This window comes from Budorcas taxicolor, chromosome 10, assembly GCF_023091745.1.
Source record: "Budorcas taxicolor isolate Tak-1 chromosome 10, Takin1.1, whole genome shotgun sequence".
In the NCBI taxonomy this organism is placed as follows: domain Eukaryota; kingdom Metazoa; phylum Chordata; class Mammalia; order Artiodactyla; family Bovidae; genus Budorcas; species Budorcas taxicolor.
The window spans coordinates 13,021,337-13,042,304 of record NC_068919.1 but is presented as its reverse complement, the minus strand read 5'-3'; the positions used below and the strand labels follow the sequence as shown (position 1 = coordinate 13,042,304).

Sequence of the window (20,968 nt, the reverse complement as noted above, 5' to 3'; positions counted from 1 at the left end):
AGTTCCTCCTAGTGAGCTATCTGAGGGCAAATTTCTGTCCCTGCCGCCCAACTCTTAAAGAAGGTAGAGATGCTCCAAAGAAACCCTTCTACCAATTGTCTCCCTATAGCCCATGATGACATCCCTGTCTCCAGGCCTTTGCTCATGCTGCTGTCTCCAGCCTCCTCCACCACTCTCCATTATGCCTAAGTCCACTCTTCTTTCAGGCCTAGGGAGTCCCATCTCCTCCCTGAAGCCTTCCCTGCCCTGGGGGCCACACCTTCTGTGTGTACCTGAAGTTCACAGAGTAGGCATTCTCCCTGGGCATTAGCTCCTTTCTTATGTGTCATTGTGACTACCATCCCCTCCCATCCCAAGCCCCTGGTCACAAGGACTGAGAGCAGGAGCCATGTCCCCTTTTTATCCCCAGCTCCTGAACCGTTTCTTACATCGATTTGTTGGTTTGCTCATTGAATCACCATACAGTAATACGGGGCTCCCAACACACAGCAGACAGCCTGCTGGTCACTGCATGTACAGTGAGGAACCAAGTGGACTTGGGGCCTAACAGAGACGCCCTCGCTTCCCCAGGCCACTTATAGCAACGCAGCAAAGGCTACAGTGACAAACAGCTGTGGCTCTGCCACGGGCACAATCCATGGAGCCAGTGGGACGTGGGGCAGAGAGAATACCCACCCTGCCGTCCTCCACCAGGGCAGGAGCAAGGGGTTAATGGAGAAATGCCCTGGCTCTCTTGCCCCTCAGTTGGGGTAACTCCACTCTGTGTGCTTGGTTATCTCCCAGAAGTCCAGGTGGATTAACACCTGCTGCTCTGCGTCTTCCTTCTTTCCCCCTCGCCACGGAGTCACCTTAGGGTCTGTTTCCACGGAAGCACAAACCAAATCCCTCCCTGAAGGTGGAGTTGAGGACAAGTCATGTGATGATGATAATGACCTATTATTAATCCAGCTCAGCTCCCTGTGAGTTTACCCCTGCATGATACCTGGATCAATGGCTTTGTTTATTCATTTATTCATCTCCACACTTTCTGGGAGGGTTTGTTACACAGTACTGAGCACCTCCTACTTGCAAGTTGTTAAGTGAGGTACTTTTACACCATACACTGACCCCAGCTCTCTCCGGCCTGTAAGACCCGTTGTATAGGTGAGGTGAGGAAGCTAAGTCTCAAAGGGCAATTACAGCTTGCCCAGGGTCACACAGGTGGTAAGAAGCAGAGCTGGGATTTGAACCCAGGTCTGTGTGATTCCAAAGCTCTGAGGCCTGATGGGTAAGCATCCACTTCAAACAAGGCAAACAGCAGTAGGCACAATGAGTTTAGAGTGAATGGGGAGAAGGAGGGTTCCTAAAAGCTTCCCTAAGAGAGAGGCATTTAATCTGAGTCTTAATGGATGGGAGGGTTTCGAGAGATGGAGAAGTTTCCTGGGTGGGGTCTGCAGGGCTTTAAGGAGTGAGTTCCACATGAAGGACAAGGAGAGTTTCTCCAGCGTAGGCTGAGCCACCCTCCACCGGATAGAATGAGAGGTACTGAGGCCCAGGCCACTTTTGCTAAGTTCAGCTCATTAGATTCCCTCTAAAACCCCAGGCCCCTGTGGGCTCAAAGGGTGTCCCAGAAGCTTCGAGTGTAAATATCCCACTTAATGAAGCCACCTGCCACTGCCCACTGCAGGCCACACCCGTGGTCATCAGAAATTCAAGGCTCATTAACCACGTTCCGTTTGCTTGTGAGCTGCTGTGTTTCTCACCAGCTGACTGACTGGGAAATCAGCTCCCAGAGAGGCCCTGGCCTTCCCTGCAGCCCTGAGTCTCTTCCTCGTGGCTCGCAGCTGCACGGGGTGCCCACCACCTTGTAACGGGACTCACCTCTCTGACTTCTGGCAAATGCAGCACTCACGTTTAGGGATGGCTGAGACAGTCTTCAGGAGTCATTGCTTGATGCCCAGAGACATAAAGGACAATAAGGGGACTATATTTAGTCCCCTGGAGGTGGGCACATGATCTATGGGATCTCAGCCTGTGTGCACTGTTAGCACATTTTCTGAGTCACCTAGATGCTCAAGCGTGGAGCTGCCCCGACTGGTGCTTCTCCCCATTCATGCCCAGCTGTCTCCTGCCTGGTGGGATGATGAGGGGAGCCTCTCAAAGGCACCAGGCAGAAGGGGGCTCGTGTTCACCCCCTCCACCCACGTCCTCCTAAACCAGAAGGTCCTGGCTGACCCAGGGTGTTGATGGGCTGCATCGAGGGACCATGTCCCTCCTGGCTCAGGGTTGGAAGTCCTGCCCACAGGGAGTCCTGCTTGCCTGCTTTCACAGAGTCCTGGTGAACCCTCCAAGAGCATCCCATTGCTCTTAAGAGAAAAGCTCAGCTCCTGTCGCAGGCACACCTGGCCCGTCTGCCTCATGGAGTCCCTCCCTCTCCCACTTCTCTCAGAACTTACCAGCCGGGCTGCCCCTTCCAGGCTCGGGTCTGCCAACCTTTCCCCACCTCCAGACATCTGCCCACGCTCTTACTTCTACCCCGAAGGCTCTAACTGTCACCAGGACTGCCTTCTTCTCATCCCTCAGCTCTTAGCATACATGTCGCCTCCCCCTTGACCTCTCAATGAAGCCCTATCTTCATTTACCATCAAGGTATTGTTTGCACCTCCATACCCTTGTTGTAGCTTATGATTCTTGTTAATGGATTCACTTGTTGAGCAAGGGTTTACTGAGCATCTATTGTATGCCAGATGCTGTCCTAGGTGCTGGGGATACAGAAGTGAAGGAAATAACTCCTGGGGAGCTGACATCCTAGTGGGAGTCCCTGACAGAAAACAAAAAGGTGAAAATACATATATGGTACAGTGGTTATGTAACATCAGATAGAATAAGTTCATGAAAGAAAAAATAAAGCCAGGGGGATGGAGGAGAGAACTTGGAGAGGATGGTCCATGATGGCCCTCAGGAGGTGCTGTTTGAACAAAGGCCAAAATAGAGGCCTTTACTACTTTTTTTTTAAAATATTGGCTATATTCACTATGTTACACAATGTATTCTTTTTTTAATTTTTACTTATTTACTTACTCTTGGCTGTGCTAGGCCTTCGTTACTGACATGGCTTTCTCTCCTTGTGGCAAGCAGGGGCTACTCTAGCTGTGGTGCGCGGGCCTCTCTCTGCAGCGGCTCCTCTTGTTGCGGAGTGCAGGCTCAGTAGTTGCGTGGTGCGCAGGCTTAGCTGCTCCGCGACGTGTGGAATGTTTCCAGGCCAGGAGTGGAACCCGTGTCCCCTGCATTGGCAGGTGGACTCCTAACCACTGGGCCACCGGGGAAGTCCCTTCACTGTTTCTTGTCTGTCTCCACTCCTGGACTATAAGCTCCTTGAAGGGACCCTGGATGCTTTATTCCCCACTTGATCCACAGTGCCTGGTGCTCAGTAAAGCCTTATGAAGTGAGTGAACAAATGGACAGCTGACCAGACCTCCTGCCACTGCCGCAAAAGCATCTTTCCTTCACTTCATCAGCAGACCCCAGGAGCAGCTGGTCCCCGTCCTTTGATAATAACTCTCAATAGACAGGAAGGCCATTTGTCACTCCGCCCTCAGGTCTCCTCTCTCCAGGGAAACTGGAGGTCCTCACCCAGCTGTGATGGATAGAGTGTCCTCTGACTGGCAGGCCCAGCTGGGAGCTGCTCTCAGAGTCCCTCCCTAAGCAGGGACAAATGGACCATGACACGCTGACACAAATAGCAAGATGGGATTGAGTGGGAAACCTCAAATACCAAGGAGACACGGCTTCCTGCTGATAGGTGGGTCCTGGGTTGAGTGACCTCACTGGGGATGTGGTACCAGGGAGAATGGTGGATGGGATCAGGGCCTAAAGATGTGGAATCTCAGCTCTCCAAAGTAGGCAGGGGCCTTGGGCAAGCAGCTTTGTTTCTCTGGCCCTGTCCATCTGAGTAATGGGAGTACCAATGTTTGGTCTGATGACCTGTAAAGCATAAAGGTGCTTTGGAAAGTCAAGGGTGTACAGATAAGCAGAGTTATTCCAAATAACAAGTAATTTGTGCAAAGCCTTTAAAGAATAGTTGCATAAAGCAAGGCAAACCTGCATGTGTTGTCTTTATTGTCAAAATTCTATTTATGCCTATAATTCAGTGGGTGCCTGTGAGCAGAAATTCAGAGCACACACATGTGCCACAAGATTCAATGCTTATTTCCTCTGGCTTTGCTATTCTCTCCATCGCCGAGTCTTTGTCTCTGATAGTTTCTCCAGGTGATTCGGAGATCACAGCGTGTCTGAAATGCAGGGACGCTTAGGGCTCCTCTAGTGCTGCCCCTTAATTTTATGATGAGGAAATTGAAAGCCAGAGAAGATAGGTGATTTGCCTAAGGCCACACAGAAAGTCTGGTGTCCATAACCCCAAGATAAGACCAGAGGCCAGGAAAGGATGGAGGGTGGAGGCTCTCCTTAGGCATGATATCACTTCGTGTTTCCTCAACTGACAGTGGACATTATGGGGGGGCGGGGGATTGCTGTTCAGTTGCTGACTTTTTGCAACCTCATGAACTTCAGCAGGCCAAGCTCCCTTGTCATTCACTATCTCCTGGAGTTTGCTCAAACTCAGTCTATTGAGTTATTGATTCCATTTAACCATCTCATCCTCTGTCATCCCTTTCTCTTGCTCTCAATCTTTCCTAGCATCAGGGTCTTATCCAATCAAAACGCGGTCTACTGGAGAAGGGAATGCCAAACCACATCTGTATTCTTGCCCTGAGAATCCAATGAACAGTATGAAAAAGCAAGAAGATAGGGAGTTGTTGGGAGGATTAAATGAGATACTACTTATAAAGAATTCAGACAGAGGTTCATCGATAACAGGGCTTACTCTGTGTTAGCTGCTACTATCCTGACCATACCAGCAAGCGCCAACGTCACCACACAGCCATTCTGATCAGTGGGTGCCCTGCCCTACCAGTTATTGAGTATTCTTAGTGGTCACATTCATTCCCAAGCCCCTAGCCTTTTAAGCAGCACAGTAGTTCATAGGACTTCCCAGAAAAGACAGAGAGGACAGAAACCTTGCCCAGCCTGGTCTCCAGTAAAACTGCCTATAAACCCGTCTTGGTTTGCTCACATCCCTCCTCTGAGCTGTGTTCTAGCCCGTGCCATTCGGGGTGATTTTCTGTGGACCCGAAGTCCAGGACCTGTCGCTGGCCAATGATAAGTAAAAATATCGATTGTAAACGTTTAGAAACTTGCAGCTGTTTCGACAGCATTGTGAGAGCCAAGCCTGCGGTTGGTGGACTCCTCTGCTGAGCAGGACATAGCTGTGTGAGTGTGTCAGAGGTTCATGGAGAGGCCCACATGGTGTGACCGTGGAGTCATGCCCAGGTAGGACCATGAGTCTCAGATGGGTTGGAAAACAAAACTGTTCCTTTCCCAAGGATAGTTTGAGAAGCCATGATCTAGCCTTCCTTCAGTGAAGCAGACTCCTCAGCCTGCTCACCAGACCTTCTGCAGTCGGGCTGTGTGTACCCACCTCCCCCACTGAGGGCTGCTCTCCACTCTGAATTCTCCCTCCCTGCCTTCGCAGCCCACCACTCACAGTGTCTTCCCCTTACTTTCCCACCTATTGAAATCTTATCCCTCTTTCTAGATCTGAAGCCAAATCCTCTCTCTTCCCTAAGGCCCTCCAAGGTCCCCCCCCCACTACCCCCCCAATCTCCCCGTGCCCTTTCACCTCCAGCAAGCGCTGCTCCCAGCCTGCTCACGTGGTCCACAGCTGCTGCCTATGTGCCTGACCTGGGTCACTCTGTGGCCCCTGAGGACCAGCTGGGCCTCCCAGCCTTTTGAAGCCCCCCCGAGTCTAGACCTTACATCTAAACAGTTTTCAACAAACGCCAGCCCAGCTGATCCAGAGCACCAAGGGTACCAGTTGGCTCCAGGTGCTACCTTTGCCAAAAGGAGAAATGGCTCAGATGTGAACCCATTACATTGGAACTGTCATGGCGTAAGCCCTGCAGGACCACCACTACATCTGTGGCTGAGAGCAGCCTTCCGTCGGGCCTCTGGGGTGTGACATCAGCTCTCAGGATGAGTGGCTGGGCAGAGGGTTCCAGGTCCATCCTGGCCCTGGCCCGCAGCTGACTCTCCGCATGACTCTCCAGGCTGCCCTGGCCCAGCTTATCACCTCAACTTGCTCAGCTGGCTGCTTGTGCCCGTGACCCAGGAACAGCTCTACACAACCCCGCCACCCTCCTCCTTCTGCCTGCCTGATGAGAAAGACCCCCTCCATCATGAACAGGGAACAAGCGAGCCTGGCTCTAGCTCGGAAATGCTCTTTGGCCTCACTAGGGAAGCCAGCCTCCACTTTCGCTGCGTCTTTTCCTGCTTTCCGCATACTCCCTGTGGGGACAGTGCCAGAAAGTTCCGTCAGAACAGGGACCCCATGTGCCCCTCTGGCTGCCTCTCATCAGTGTCCATTGCAGAGCGGGCTGGAGGTGGCTGCTCACTGGATCAGTGTCCATTGTAGAGCTGGCTGGAGGTGGCTGCTCACTGGGTGAGACGGAGGAGAAGGTACTACCTTAAACTGCGGCAAGAAATTCCTCAGCTAGACCAATGGAAGAGCTTTCTGACTGTGAGAGGAATTAAACAGACATTTAAAGGCAGAAAAGATCGTAGAAGATGGGATTCCCCCCCCCCCCCCCCCCCCGCCCCCGGCTCCATTCAGCTGCTTAACCCTTTGTCCTTGGGTGAGAACCCAGAGGAAAACTCAGCCAGCTCTGGAGCTGTGGAGGTGGGCCATCCAGAGCCCCTGTCATGGCCCCAGCAGCAGGCATAGGACCCTTTGGACTCTGTGGATTGCAGCTTCACACCCACCCATCTAGGCTACTCCTATCTCTCTGCCATGGGAGACGCCGAGGCCTGGGTGGGCGGTGCTTTCCAAGGCACATGACAGAGCCTGAGAGGGGCTCTCCCACCAGACAGACCTCCCTGTGTGAAGCAAGTCAGAGTGAAAGGCTCGATGGGAAACGGCAGATGAGGCTGTGGGATGAGTTCACACCTCATGGGAAACAGACTTGTACCCCATGACCTTCCGATGTCCTTTCCCACTCGCCCTGCATCTTCCTCAGACCCCACATCTGGGGGTCCCAGTCCCACCTCACAGAGCTTCACCAAATTCGCTTTGATTCCCAACCTCTCCCCCAGCTCCCCAGCCCGGGGTTTGCTCTGGAGCTTTGAAAGGGGGGTGAAGGCTGGGCCCCGCTGGGGAGGGTGCCAGCCTGGGCAGCGGGACCCCTGGCTGCTCTGTGTGTCTTTGCCGCCTTTGAAAGGCCCTTCCAAAGAGGTAATTTCTTTGTGCGCAGACATGATTTATGAGACTTTCTAGGCAAATTGCAGAGATAAATGGTCTTTGGGGCTGGGAAGCTTCAAAGGCAGTGATGCAGGCAGATCAGAGGGAGCCAGGCAGCTGGGAGCTGGGGCCTCATTAAAAGCCTCTGGTATGGGGAAGGAGGCAGGAGGCTTTGAGCAGAGCCGGAGAACCTCAGACCAGCACCTGGCCCATTTGGGGCAGCCCCAGCTTACCGCCGTGTACCTTACTGACTCCACTGCTGAAGTGCAGGAGGTGCGAGTGCTGGGACCACCGAGGTGCATTTATCCAGAGGCGGGTGCTGCCCAGGGCAGAGGCTTTGAGGACAGAGGAGAGTGGCACATGAATTCTGGAGTCGGCTCTGGGAAAGAAGGGGGAGATAGGGCAGGGAGTCCACGAGTCAGCACCAGCCTCTGCTCCAGGGACCTCACAGGCCTGGGGTCTCACCCCCTAGCCTGTCACTGATGACCTGGAATCCCTCTTCCACTCTGGTCTCAATATTATGTGTGTATAAGGACAGCGCAGGTGTAAACGAGTTCTGCTGTGCCTCCCGTCCGATGCTCTCTGGTTCAAGGCCCTATTTTCAAATGTCCCCATCTGAGAAACAGGCCAGAGACCACACTGGCTGCGAGGTGATGGGTGAGTCGCCTAACCACACTTGACCTTGGTTCCTTCCTCTAGAGGATGTGGATGATCATAGCTATGGTCAAGAGTCACGGTTTAAACTGAACAAGTACCTACTGCCAAGTACCTACCTCACACCTAGTTTTCTTCCGCATTACCCGACCACACGATATTGCAGTAGTCTTTGTCTGGAACAGTCCCTGTGAAGTTGATAAACTTGATTTCCACACCTTCCCATCTCCTCTCCCTGAAAGCAGGTTAACACACATGCACATACGTCCTTCCTAATCTGGAGCCTGGGTCTGCTAATTGCTGCTTGAATGTTCACAGATAACTGGGGTATGAATGGCTGGCAATGCCCCGTGATGTCACCGACACCCTCCCACACACTGTGTTACAAACGTGGGGTGATGTGCAGTTTAACAGGGGATTGCCTCAGACGCTGAGGAATGGAGTCCTACCAGGGCAAGGCCAGGCAGCCTCGGCAGTATCTTGAAGCAGAAGTTCAGGGCTGATTTCCAGATGCATCTATCCACAGAAAGATGCAGGGTGCTGTCTTCTCACACCTGCCTGATATTATGATGGTGTGATATCTGGTTAAAATGGACTTGGTTGCCTGGAGCTGTGGTGGAAGCTGTGGCGATGAAGATGGGGAAGGTAATGAGCCGAAGCCACTGATTTTGCTCAGGGCGTTTTGATGTACCTACTGGCTTTGTTCCCTCCTCCTGCCCTGTTACCCAAGACCCAGCCAGCACCCAAGCCCTCTGACCTGAGAACAGGCAGTCTTTCTAGTTGTAGCTGCCCCAGCAACAGCCTTCCCAGCACCTCGCCATCATCCCCAGTCCTGACGGGCCAGTGTTTCTGGTTGCCTGTCTAGTTCTCAAATCAGCTATTAGAACATAGCGAGTGCTCAAATGTTGTTTGACAAGCAGATAAATGAGCCTAACTCATCGCCCTGAAGCTGGTTTGGGGGGTTGGAAAGAGTTTTAGATCGACCTGAAAAAGTAGTTTCAAATCTAGTTTTCCGTTGTGATCACAGGTAAATCACTTGGCCCCTCTGATCAGTTTCCTGACTTGGAAACTGTAGAGGGTACACAAGATGCCCACCAAAACCGAGGGCTAAGACAACCTGTCTGACTCTGAACTCTGCCTTTTGGAGTTTGGGGTACCTTCCCCCCAAAGGAGACATTTGTCAATATCTGGAGACATCCTTGGTTGTGGAGGAAGGGGCGCTACCAGCATCCAGTGGGTGAAGGCCAAGGATGCTAGTAAGCATCCTATAGTGCACAGGACACTCCCATGACAAAGACTTTTCTGGCCCCAAATGTCAATCATGCTGAGACTGAGAAACTCTGATTTACTTACTTCATGTCTTTGAGCCTCAATTTTCTTAGTTGAAAATGGGGTAATAATCCACCTCACATCAGTTCAGTTCAGTTCAGTCACTCAGTCATGTCCAACTCTTTGCAACCCCATGAGCTGAAGCACACCAGGCCTCCCTGTCCATCACCAACTCCTGGAGTCCACCCAAACCCATGTCCATTGAGTCGGTGATGCCATCCAACCATCTCATCCTCTGTCGTCCCCTGGTCCTCCTGCCCTCAATCTTTCCCAGCATCAGGGTCTTTTCAAATGAGTCATCTCTTCACATCAGGTGGCCAAAGTATTGGAGTCTCAGCTTCAACATCAGTCCTTCCAATGAACACCAGGACTGACCTCCTTTAGGATGGACTGGTTGGATCTCCTTGCAGTCCAAGGGACTGTCAGGCGTCTTCTCCAACACCACAGTTCAAAAGCATGGTTTGTCTTAAATCCTCTGAAACAAGGCAAGGTATGAACTAACGGCACAGGTTTAGTAAAAGGATTAGGTGAAACAACCCCATGAGAATACAGATGATCCAATAGGAGGCTCACGGGGTTAGGGTTTTGCTGTGTGTGTGTTTAGTCCTCCACCGCGGCGGCCTTCAGGAACCAGCGGAAATGGAGAGGCAGCCTGCATTCCATGCAGCCATGGCGGATTCTGCCTTCCCTCAACAGGAGATGTAGACAGCATGGTTAACTAGCACAGAGTAACAGACGTAATAAACAGATCACTAAGAGCTAATGGTACATCGTTATAATCCTGTGCTGTAGGCATCTGCTAGGCTTAGGGACTGTGTCAGGAGATTTGGGCTTTAATCTACAGCGCCTTAGTCTATTAATATTTAATTCCAGCCGTTTAAGTGGTGGAGAGATAGGGAACAGAGCCATAGCTTGGCTCAGAGCCTGGGGAACCACCTCGAATTTTCCTTTCCACACAAGGGCAAACATACCGTCTATCCTGTCCCCTCTGGCTTGTTCTCAAGTGGGGACAGTGAGCAACCAAGCATAGACTCACCCCAGAAGGGGAAGAGACCCCAGCACATACCTACTGGTGTTTTTTTTTTTTTCTTTTCCACTCTGGTTTCTCACAGGATATTGAATATAGTTCCCTGTGCTATATAATAGGACCTTGATGTTTATCTGGTCTATATACAGTAGTTTGATTTGCTAACCCCAAACCCCAATCCAACTCTCCCCCACCCCATACTGATGTTTCTTACTCTGCAGCTAAAGTTCCAATATTTTGGCTACCTGATGCGAAAAGCTGACTCACTGGTAAAGACTGATGCTGGGGAAGCTTGAGGGCAGGAGGAGAAGAGGGTGACAGAGTATGAGATTGACTCGGTGGACATAAATTTGATCAAACCTCAGGAGTTGGTGATGGACAGTTGATGATGGACAGTTGGTGATGGCGTGCTGCAGTCCATGGGATCACAGTCGGACACGACTAAGCGACTGAACAACAACGACAACAAATACAGACACCCCCGGCACTTGGAGGGCATAGTTCTTCATTGTGCAGTGAGCTGATCACTTGCGACAGCCTAATCCCTCCCTCCCCCATCTCCAGGTGCCCTCTTCGGGAGGGTGACCCACTCTGAACAAGAACCACTGGTCCAAATCTGTCATTTTCCGCATTAGAACACAGAGGCCCAGAGAGGAGCAGGGCCTGCCCAAGATTGTCCAGCGTCGGCTCCAACCCACCCTTTAATGCTCCCTCAAAACTGCATCTTGGGTCTGGAAAAAGCAGACAGGCTTGGCCTTTGAGGATTTGCCGGGGCTTTTATTGGGGCCAGTCAGTAGACAAACAGCCCTGCTCACTGGGAAGTGACTTTATTTAGCAGCTGAAATGGTTTCCAGCGGCTGCTGTGCTGTCTCTGCCTCCACGCCTGCTGCTTTGTAAAGTCAGGAGTAATCCCATGAACTGGCAGCTCGCCCACTTCTTCTCGGGGTGGGTGGAGGCATGGGGACTCAGAAGAGCAGACTCGGGGCCGTGGGCCATTCCTGGGATATGCTCTGACTTTCGCTGCTAAGGAGGAGGGTGCATGGGGACCTTGGTCCAGACTCTTGTACAGGCCAGGGCAGCTCAGGGCCGTTGGGTTCCAAGTTCCTTTCTACCTCTTGACCTTCACATCAGCAGGCAGTCCTCCTCCTTGCTAAGTCTCAGGATTGCCATCTCTGGAATGGGAGGAACCATCCATCTCTCCCATCCCCCACCCCTCAGACTCAGCATCCTCCTGCACATCTCCCTGAAAGGACCCGTGAGCACGCAGATCACCCTAAAGACAGTAGTCCTCACCTGCTGAGCTTTTTAAAGTGCCCTGTCCTTGGACGCTGCCACTCCAGAATAATTATATCAGAATGTCCAGGGCTGAAACCTAGGCCGGAGAGGTTTTCAGAATCCCCAGGGTAATGCTGGCAAGCAGCCAGGCAGAAGAGCACTGTCTGAGGACATGAGTGACTGGCGGAGGCTCTGGGTCACTGGAGAAGGGCTGGCCAATCACCCTTGTTGGCACAACCAGATGGCCTGGGCCCAGCTCTGGGGTGGACAATGGGTGAGACTGTGTGTGCACATGGGGGACAGGGGAGCTCACCCCAGCTCCCCCTGCTGTAACCCACAGGGATCCCAAGGCTAGTAGAGACACCTAAATCTGCTTATATAGAAGCGGTGACAAAAAAGCAATGGTCAACCAAGTTATTGTTCCTAATAGAGAAAGGCAATAAAGGTGTAAAAACATAGCAAACTGTGCCTTTAATAAGTGATCTTTAGGGGCTTATTATCTAAGAAGGTCCTTGAGACACCCATGTTCATAGTGTCATTATTGACAATAGCCAAACTGTGAAAAGAACCCAAGTGTACCTCAAGAGGTGCATGGATAAACAAAACGTGGCAGATAGTAGAATACTATTCAGTCATAAAAAGGAGTGAAATACAGGTACATGCAACATTGTGGAACAACCTTGAAAACGGTATGCTCAATGATAGACGCCAGACAAAAAAGGACTAATTTTGTATGATTCCATTTATGTGAAATTTTGTATGATTCCATTTATGTGAAACATCTAGTTGCAGCAAATTCATAGAGACAGAAGGTAGATTAGAAGCTGCCGGATGGGAGGAGGGGATGCGGAGTTATTGCTTCATGGTTCCAGAGTTCCAGTTGAGGGTGATGGCAAAGTTTCGGAAATAGCGGTGATAGCTGCTTAACACCGTGAGTGTCATTAATGCTGCTGAATTGACTGCACATTTAAAAATGATTCAAATGCCTAAATGTATGTTATCCGTGTTATATGACAATAGAAAAAGTTCAGAAGAAATAAATTATCTGAAGAGGATAAAATTACAGGAAGTAGGGCCAGTCATGAGAAACCTAGGCTTTACGACCACCACTCCCACCTGAACCAGTTCCTGGATAAGACCCTTGTGGAAAATAAGCCTCTGTTCTCACATCTTCCTGTGAGTCATCCACGGTGGCCATCTAAGCCCAGGCTGGCCACCGACATCCCACGTCCCCTCTTCCATCAACACCAGGCCATGCCCAGCAGGACAGCAGGGGTTAGAGCTCAGATACCTAGTCACTCCCCAGCTGCATGACCTTGGACAAGATTGTTCACCTCCCTGGCCTCTGTTTCCTAATCTGCAAAATGGGGGTGTAAATAGCACCAGCTATAAAGGGATTGTTGTGAGAATAAACAATATTTTTAATGATATTTTATTGTTTTATAGGCTCCTGTTCTTTTTTTATGTTTATTTATTCACTTGACTGTGTTGGGTCTTAGCTTTAGTGTGTGGGATCTTCACTGCAGAGCAGACTCTTTAGTTGTGGCACATGGGTTCCAGAGCGTGTGGACTCAGTAGCTGTGGCACACAGGCTTAGCTGCTCCGCAGCAATGTAGGATATTAGTTCTCCAACCAGGGATCAAACCTGCGTCCCCAGCGTTGCAAGAGAGATTCTTAACCACTGGACTATCAGGGAAGTCTCCTGTTGTGAGAATTGAGAAATTTTACTTTACGCATTTATCTTATGGCCTGGCACGTATTCACTGCTCCTTCGAGTGTTGTTAGAAATTTGAAAGTATGTCTGTGCTGAAGGTCAGAGGTTGAGAGAGAGAGATGTAGCCCCTCCCCTTGTGGGGGCGGGGGAGCACCCAGACCTGGGCCCCACAGCACAGAGAGGTCAGCTGGGGAGGCACGGGCCGAGAAGGGCAAGAGTTGGCCGGACTAAAGGAACAGAACAAGCAGGCCACAGACTTTCGGGTGCCCCTAAGCCCTCACTCACTGTCCAGAGAAGATAACCCACTTGAAAAATTCACCCAAAGCCAAATATAATTAGGAGGAGCATCTGTGACTGAAACAGAAAAACAGCCGGCGAGGGGATGACATTCCAAGGCCAAACTGGAAAGGGTTTGCGATTGTCTGTGAAAGAATGCGAAGTCCTGTTGTAATTTTAATAATGATAGTTTTTATTCACCTTCAACAGGGTAGATAATTGACTTACTGCCTCATTTCTCTGTCATTGTAGGGAATGAGGTGTTTTTAAGTAGATTTTCTAAGATAACTGAAGCTTATCCCTGTGAACCCTAACTTTTTTTTTTTTCCACTTAATCACTCTAGAGGGAATGTCTATGGAATGGATTACACACTTCCCTGCCTCCTTAATCAGAATATTCTAAATTGAATGGAACTACTTCCTGTCAATTTAGATGTGAGGGGTTATTTCCTTTTATGTAGTGACTTCGAGTTACTTTGCTTTTTCAGTCTACAGATGTTTTCTGTTTATTTCATGGGCTCCTACTGTGAATAGAGCTCTTGCTTCTTTTTTTTTTTGAAGCCACATACAACATACATACACACATATAAATATACCATATATGCATGCGCACACACACTCACACCCCACAGTCTGTGATCTGAGAACCCAGACCAGGCTTAATGGAACCGCATTTCCATGTTCTCTAATGCCCTGAACTGCCCTTATCATGGCACTTTCATAGCATTCCATAAATGCTGCTCCCGAGGCTGTGTCCCCACTCGATTGTAACTCCAAGAGGGTGGGACACTTTCTGACCCTAGTAGGCGTTTGGTAAATATTGGTTGAATGAACAAGTAAAAGAATGAAAGCACCCAAGTGCTAGTCCATGGACTGCATGAAAATACCCAGATCCCTCATCAGAGACGTAGTTTTACTTGTTACTGGGTTTTGGTTGTGACACAGTGAATGGAGGTGGCTTCTGATAAGTGAAATGTAACTGTCTGTCCTGGGATGCACCAAAGACTAGCTGGCTCTGGACTCCAACAGTTCAATACAGAGCCAAGGTCTGAGGGCAGTGACCTGGCCTACCCTTGACTATAACCTCGGGCAATCACATAATTTCCCTGACCCTTTATTTCCTCATCTGTAAAAATGGAGAAATAATAAAATCTAATTCACACCATTTTAAGTGTCACAAGTGAGCATTTAAAATGTGGTGGTTATTATTACTACAATGGAATCACATCATATGTATGTTAAACTCATGCAAATTTAGCTATATGTGCTTGGCAACAAAAAGAGAGAGAGAAATGAGGCACTAGGTAATTCTGCTCGTCTTTCCATTCACTGGGCAGATGTTCCAGAGAGAAGGTGACATGGGAGACACGTGACTGCTGCGTGCTCCCCCTCTCTCTGTCCTGGGAGCCTCTTACAGTGTGAGTGCAGCTTGTGATGATAACTGTACTCAGTTTTTTATTGAGATATAACTGACATATAACTTTATATTAGTTTCAGGTCACAGCAAAATGATTCGACGTTTGTATATATTGTGAAATAATCACCACTGTAGGTGTAGTTAATATCACATGCAGTTACAAATTTTTTCTTGTGATAAGAACTTTCAAGATCTTCTCTTTTAAGCAACTCTCAAATATACAATACAGAATTATAAACTATAGTCACCATGCTGTATGTTACATCCCCTGAACTTACTTATCTTATAACTGGAAGTTGGTACCTTTTGACCACCTTGCCCCCTTTACCCACTACTTACCTTTGACAACCACCAAACTGTTCTCTGTGTCTATGAGCTCTATTTTTGTTCATTGCTTTTTAGACTCCACAGATAAGTGAGATTGTATGGTATTTGTCTTTCTCTGTCTGATTTATTTCACTTAGCATAATGCCCTCAATGTCTACACACATTGTCACAAATAGGAAGATTTCCTTCTTTTTTGTGGCTGAATAATATTGTTTTGTAGGTGTGTGGGTATACACATGTATGTGTGTATACGTGTGTGTGTATACATGTGTGTGTGTATACAGATTTTCTTTATCCATTCATCCACTGATGAACATTAGGTTGCTTCTGTATCTTGGCTTGCGTGAATAACACTGCAATGACCATGGGGATGCAGATATCTTTTCAAGTTAGTGTTTTCATTTCTTTCAGATACATACCCAGGGGTAGAATTGCTGGATTGTATGGTCGTTCTGTTTTTAAGTTTTGGGGGAACCTCCATACCGTTTTCTATAGTGGCTGTACCAGCTTACATTCCCACCAACAATGCACAAAAGTTTCTTTTTCTCCACATCTTTGCAAACACTTGCTATTTCTTGTCTTTTGGATAGTAACCCACCAGGTGTGAAGTAATATCTTAGTGTGGTTTTGATTTGCATTTCCCTGATAATTACGAGCACCTATTCAAGTACCTATTGGTCATCTGCATGTTTTCTTTGTAAAAATGTCTATTTAGATCCTCTGTCCATTTTTTTAATCAGACTGTTTGGGGTTAAGTTTTTATTTATTTTGCTACTTAGTTGTAAAAGTTCTTTGTATATTTCAGATATTAACCCCTTATCAGATATGTAATTTGCAAATATTTTCTCCCTTTGGTAGTTTGCCTTTTCATTGTGTTGGTTTCCTTTGCTGCATAGAAGCTTTATAGTTTAATGTAGCTCCACTTCTTGATTTTGCTTCAGTTGCCTTTGCTTTTAGGGTCAACTCCAAAAAATCATTGCTGAGACCAATATCAAGGAGATTATTACCTATGTTGTCTTTAGGGATTCTTTGGTTCTGGTCCTACATTCAAGTCTCTAATCCATTTTGAGTTGATTTTTACATATGGTGTAAGATAGAGGCCCAGTTTCATTCTTTCGGATGTGGCTGTCCAGTGTTTTCAACACCATGTATTGAAGAGACTGCCGTCTATGGGGGTCGCACAGAGTCGGACACGACTGAAGCGACTTAGCAGCAGCAGCAGCAGCCCTTTACCCACTGTATATTCTTGGCCCCTTCGTCGTGAGTTAATTGACTATATATGCATGGGTTTCTTCTGGGCTCTTTTTCTGTCTTTACACCGGTGTCACACTCTTTGTGTTACTATAGCTTTGTTTGGAATTAGAAAGTGTTATGCTTTCTTCTTTCTCAAGACTGCTTTGGCTATCAGACTTGGTTTTTGCCTCACTCACTGTAGTACCAAGTGGAAAATGCAGGGTGAGGCCTACTCAGAATATAGCAGCTCAGCTTGTATGTGTATTGGGGGCACAATGAAACAGGGATGAGGCAAGATAGGGTGATTGGGATTCCAGGCCTAGGGTGGTTCCATCTACTAAAAGTGACGGACAGTTTCCATGACTTTGACCACTTGACTTTGGTTAGCAAGTGGGAGGTAATGGAGGAGGATTGGTGGGGCTGCTAAAGTGATTCTCCATCAACCTTGTGGTCCCAAAGAGCCCATGGACTCATTGGCTTCACTGGAACCTTGTGCTTTTGTCCGTATCCAACACTTGGGTACCACTGTCTGTTTGCTCATACTGAGCCTGCCCCTGGGACACCTTCTCCAATCCCACTCGCTTGCCCCCTTTTCTTTCTGAGTGTCTAAACCCTAGAATCACTGGCGCACAAAGGCCAACTAACCGTCTCCTTATCTTCAGGCAGTAGGGTCTCTAGCCATTCCAGTTTGCCCAGCACTGAGAGATTTCTCAGAATAAGGGATTTTCCATGGTTTAACACAGGACATTTTGGTCATTCTGATAGACAAGTGAGACATCTTTTATGGTCCACTTCAGGGGCCATCTCTTCTAGGAAGGTGCCTGATTCCTTAGCTGGTAGCAGTGTTTTTCTCCATTGAACATCTCCTAGTACATTATTCATGCCTGTCCTTGCTTGAACTCCACGTGCACCCCCTACTCCAGGATTTGAGAGAATGAGGTTAGAGTCGAGGACATCTTGTTGTTGTGTGTCTTGTACGCATCAGGTGATGGTCAGGCTAGGAAGTGGTAGCAGGCTGGGCGGCCTACCTGAAGACTGCCATTCAGCCCCTCTCTGCAGCCGCAGAGTGTGAATTTCTGCAAAGCTGGCTCAGCTATCACTCTGTGAAACATTTAATTACACATAAAGATCTTCAAGGCTGTCTGTCACCTCCCAGGGAAACATTTCTTGTTCCTGCCCCTTCTGAAGTCAGCTGCTTAGAAAGTAATGAGATTGAACTGAAGATGAAGGAAGCAGGGGGTGTCAGCATTACTGGTAGGGAGACGCTGCGTGAAAGGGAGATGGGAAGGGTGACAGGGAGTGGAGCCCAGGGAAGGGCAGGGAGTTTGGAGACGTGTTCACAGTGAGTGAGATGCAAACCGTGAGACAAAGTAGTTTCAGGAAGAGATGGAAAGAGAGAGATGGGAGCTGGGCTGGGGCAGCTCCAAGAAGGGGAGTAGAGTCTCAGAGAAGAGAGGAGGCAGACTGGAAGAGAAAGGGCCTGGCTGAGAGGAAGAGACTACCAAGTAGAGTTTGGCAAAGGTTAAATAGCTTATGGTGTCAGAGTTCCAGTACAGAAGAAGGGTTTGGGAGACTGGATTGACCAGTTTTGGTTGGACTGGAATGACCCTGACTAAGAGATGCATTGAGAAAAGAAGCTTCTGAGCTTGTTTGATTATTTAGGGGAGGGGGGTAGAGGTTGATGACCAGCTGATGGAGGCTATTGGTGAATGCTCCCACCGGAACGCCCTTGCTGCCTCCTGTCCAAGGAAGAGTGATGCAGAGACGGGAAGGCTGGTCCCAGCCCCCATCCGGAGAGTCCACGGGGATCCTTCTGCCCTGACCCGCTCCTCTCTTACAGGCTGCGATAGCGACCACTGGGGCCCGCATTGCAGCAACCGGTGCCAGTGCCAGAACGGGGCCCTGTGCAACCCCATCACAGGCGCCTGTGTGTGCGCTGCTGGCTTCCGAGGCTGGCGCTGCGAGGAGCTCTGCGCGCCGGGCACCCACGGCAAGGGCTGCCAGCTGCCGTGCCAGTGCCGCCACGGTGCCAGCTGCGACCCCCGCACGGGCGAGTGCCTCTGCGCGCCGGGCTACACCGGCATCTAGTGAGTAAAGCCCACATGGGATGCATGCAGAGGGGTGGCTGGGAGGGTAAGATGGGGAAACTCGAGAAGGATCAAGAAAGCCCTGGCTGTAAAATCTCCCGCGCTCTGGCCCCAAGTCCTGCAGAGGCTGAACTCCCGGGCCTCACCCACACAGGCCTCAGATCCCTGCTGTCCAGGGCCCAGGGTGACTGGAACTGGCTTGGAGGACTCGTGATGGATGCTCTCATGGTGGGAGAAGTTGGCTAAACCTTCTTCTAGGAGACCCTTCCTGATCTGGGCTCCAGATTTTGGCTTGGAATTCTCTTCTGATCATAATCCAAGTGCCATTACTGAGCCTTCCAGGCCATTTGAGACAGACGGGGTGAGGGCCCTGGGCAGATATCATGCTTAGATTTGGGGAGATCACTGTGCCTGGTCCTCTTCCCCTGCTTTTTCCCCTCAGCCAGTTTTCAGGAGAGAGAGTCTGCATGGACAAGATGGTTGTGACCCCTCAGAGGCAAGAGTGACATTCTCCTCGCCACCCTTTTTTCTTTTTTCAAAATCGATTTTATTGCAGCCAAAACAGTGGAATTAACTGTATATAATAAGCTATTATATATATATACACATTTTAAGTTATAGGGAATAAAGTTTATTTTGGCAGAGAGTGTTAAACAAAATTAAAGTTGCATACATTAGTAACATAACTCAACATCCTTAATTTGGTATAAGTGTGACACATTTTCTTGCTTTCCTGTGATCTGCTAAATCACCATAACCTAAACTGCTTTATGAAACTGATACACTGAAATTTAACTGTACTGTTTTCGCTGACGCTCTGATTCTAAACAAAACTTTTCATAGGCTTTTCAAACTTATCAAAGGCTCAGTGGCTGTCTCAACAGCCCTAGATCCTGAGGGAGCACCCAAGCAATCTGGCCACAGACACATCTCTGATGGAGGGTGTCCCCTGCCCCCATGTCTGACCAAGGCATTGAGCTCAGGCCCAAGAAGACCACATGCAGAGCCTCCCCTGCATCTCAGCAGTGCCCAGTCCTTCTAGAGAAGCCTGTTGTGGGGGCTGAGAGCCTTCCAGAGCCTGGAAGAGAGTGGAGGCCTGCCCCACATTCCCTCTCTTTCGGCATCTAGGCAGATTCTCGAAGGTTGGACGCGTGGCTGCGTCTCATGGCCTTTGTTTGTGCTGTTCCTTCTGCCTGGCTCGGCCTTCCTCCCCTTCTCCCGGTGAAACTAACTTTACCTTCAAGACTCAAGTAAAATGCCTCCCTCTTAGGGAAGATTTCCTCTGCTCTCCCACCCCAGAAGAGCCCTCTTCTTTATACCGAAAGCCCTTAAGTCATCTCCCATACTGGCCCAAGCACACAGCCTCCAAGGACACTACTGAGTCCCTCTTTCCCCTCCTGGGCTTGTGCCTAGTATAGTTCATATCGACCAGGAACTCACTAACTTCTAGGGAGCCCAGGAGCCTTGGGACTGGCTTTGCATGCTGCCGCCTCTCACACCTCTGCTTCTCTCTGCAGCTGCGAGGAGCTCTGCCCACCTGGGAGCCATGGGGCTCACTGTGAGCTGCGCTGCCCCTGCCAGAATGGGGGTACCTGCCACCACATCACTGGGGAGTGTGCCTGCCCTCCAGGCTGGACGGTAGGTGGCCCTGCAGGATCTGGGTGGGGCTCTGTAAGAGGTCTGAGCATCCCTGGTTCACATGCACCCTGGAGAGCTAGATTCGTCTCCCATCCTGAATAGCCTCCCTCCTCTTTATGGTCTTGGGGATCATTAGACACTGCCGGGGGGCCATGGACACAGCTTTGACTGCTGGGGCTCGTATCTAAATGCTGTGTGATCTGAAGCAAGTTGCCTAACCTTTCTGAGCCTGTGGTCCCTTGTGTGCGAAGGGGTTGAATTCTTCTCATAAGTGGTGTGTGTCTTTCAGCATACTCACTTGAGCTGCCGTGGCTCTCAGATGTGGTGAAGGGCCATGGTGTAAGGATGGAGGTGGTGCAGGGGAAGGGAAAGAGCAGGCATGGCCCCCCTGCCTTTATAGAACTTCAGATTGCCAGCCTCCAACCCCTATACTCACAGAGGCACACAGTTACTCTGATTCTGTGGGCCCCGGATCTGTATCTTACGTGGGCTCCGGGTGATTCTGAGGTAGCCTCCACCAGTCCAGGTCCCTTATCTGGGAACAACCACTGTGGGGAAGTGGGATGGGATTAATCAAATCACAGGCCTGAATCCAGGCTTCACATACAGTGTTGGCCCTGAAAAAACAAAGCCCTCGATCATTCTAGTCTCTCCTTCCCTA

At 49.6% G+C, this 20,968-nt stretch overlaps 1 protein-coding gene across 1 annotated transcript in view; it reads left to right on the top strand.

Annotated features, from left to right (window-relative positions):
- The window catches only part of MEGF11 (multiple EGF like domains 11), a 249,764-nt gene that overhangs the window by 148,886 nt on the left and 79,910 nt on the right, over nt 1-20,968 (top strand). Inside the window, exons 5-6 of the mRNA XM_052646651.1 lie at nt 18,423-18,669; nt 20,187-20,307. Coding sequence (XP_052502611.1) covers nt 18,423-18,669; nt 20,187-20,307 — 368 coding nt within the window. The remainder of the gene's footprint in view (nt 1-18,422; nt 18,670-20,186; nt 20,308-20,968) is intronic.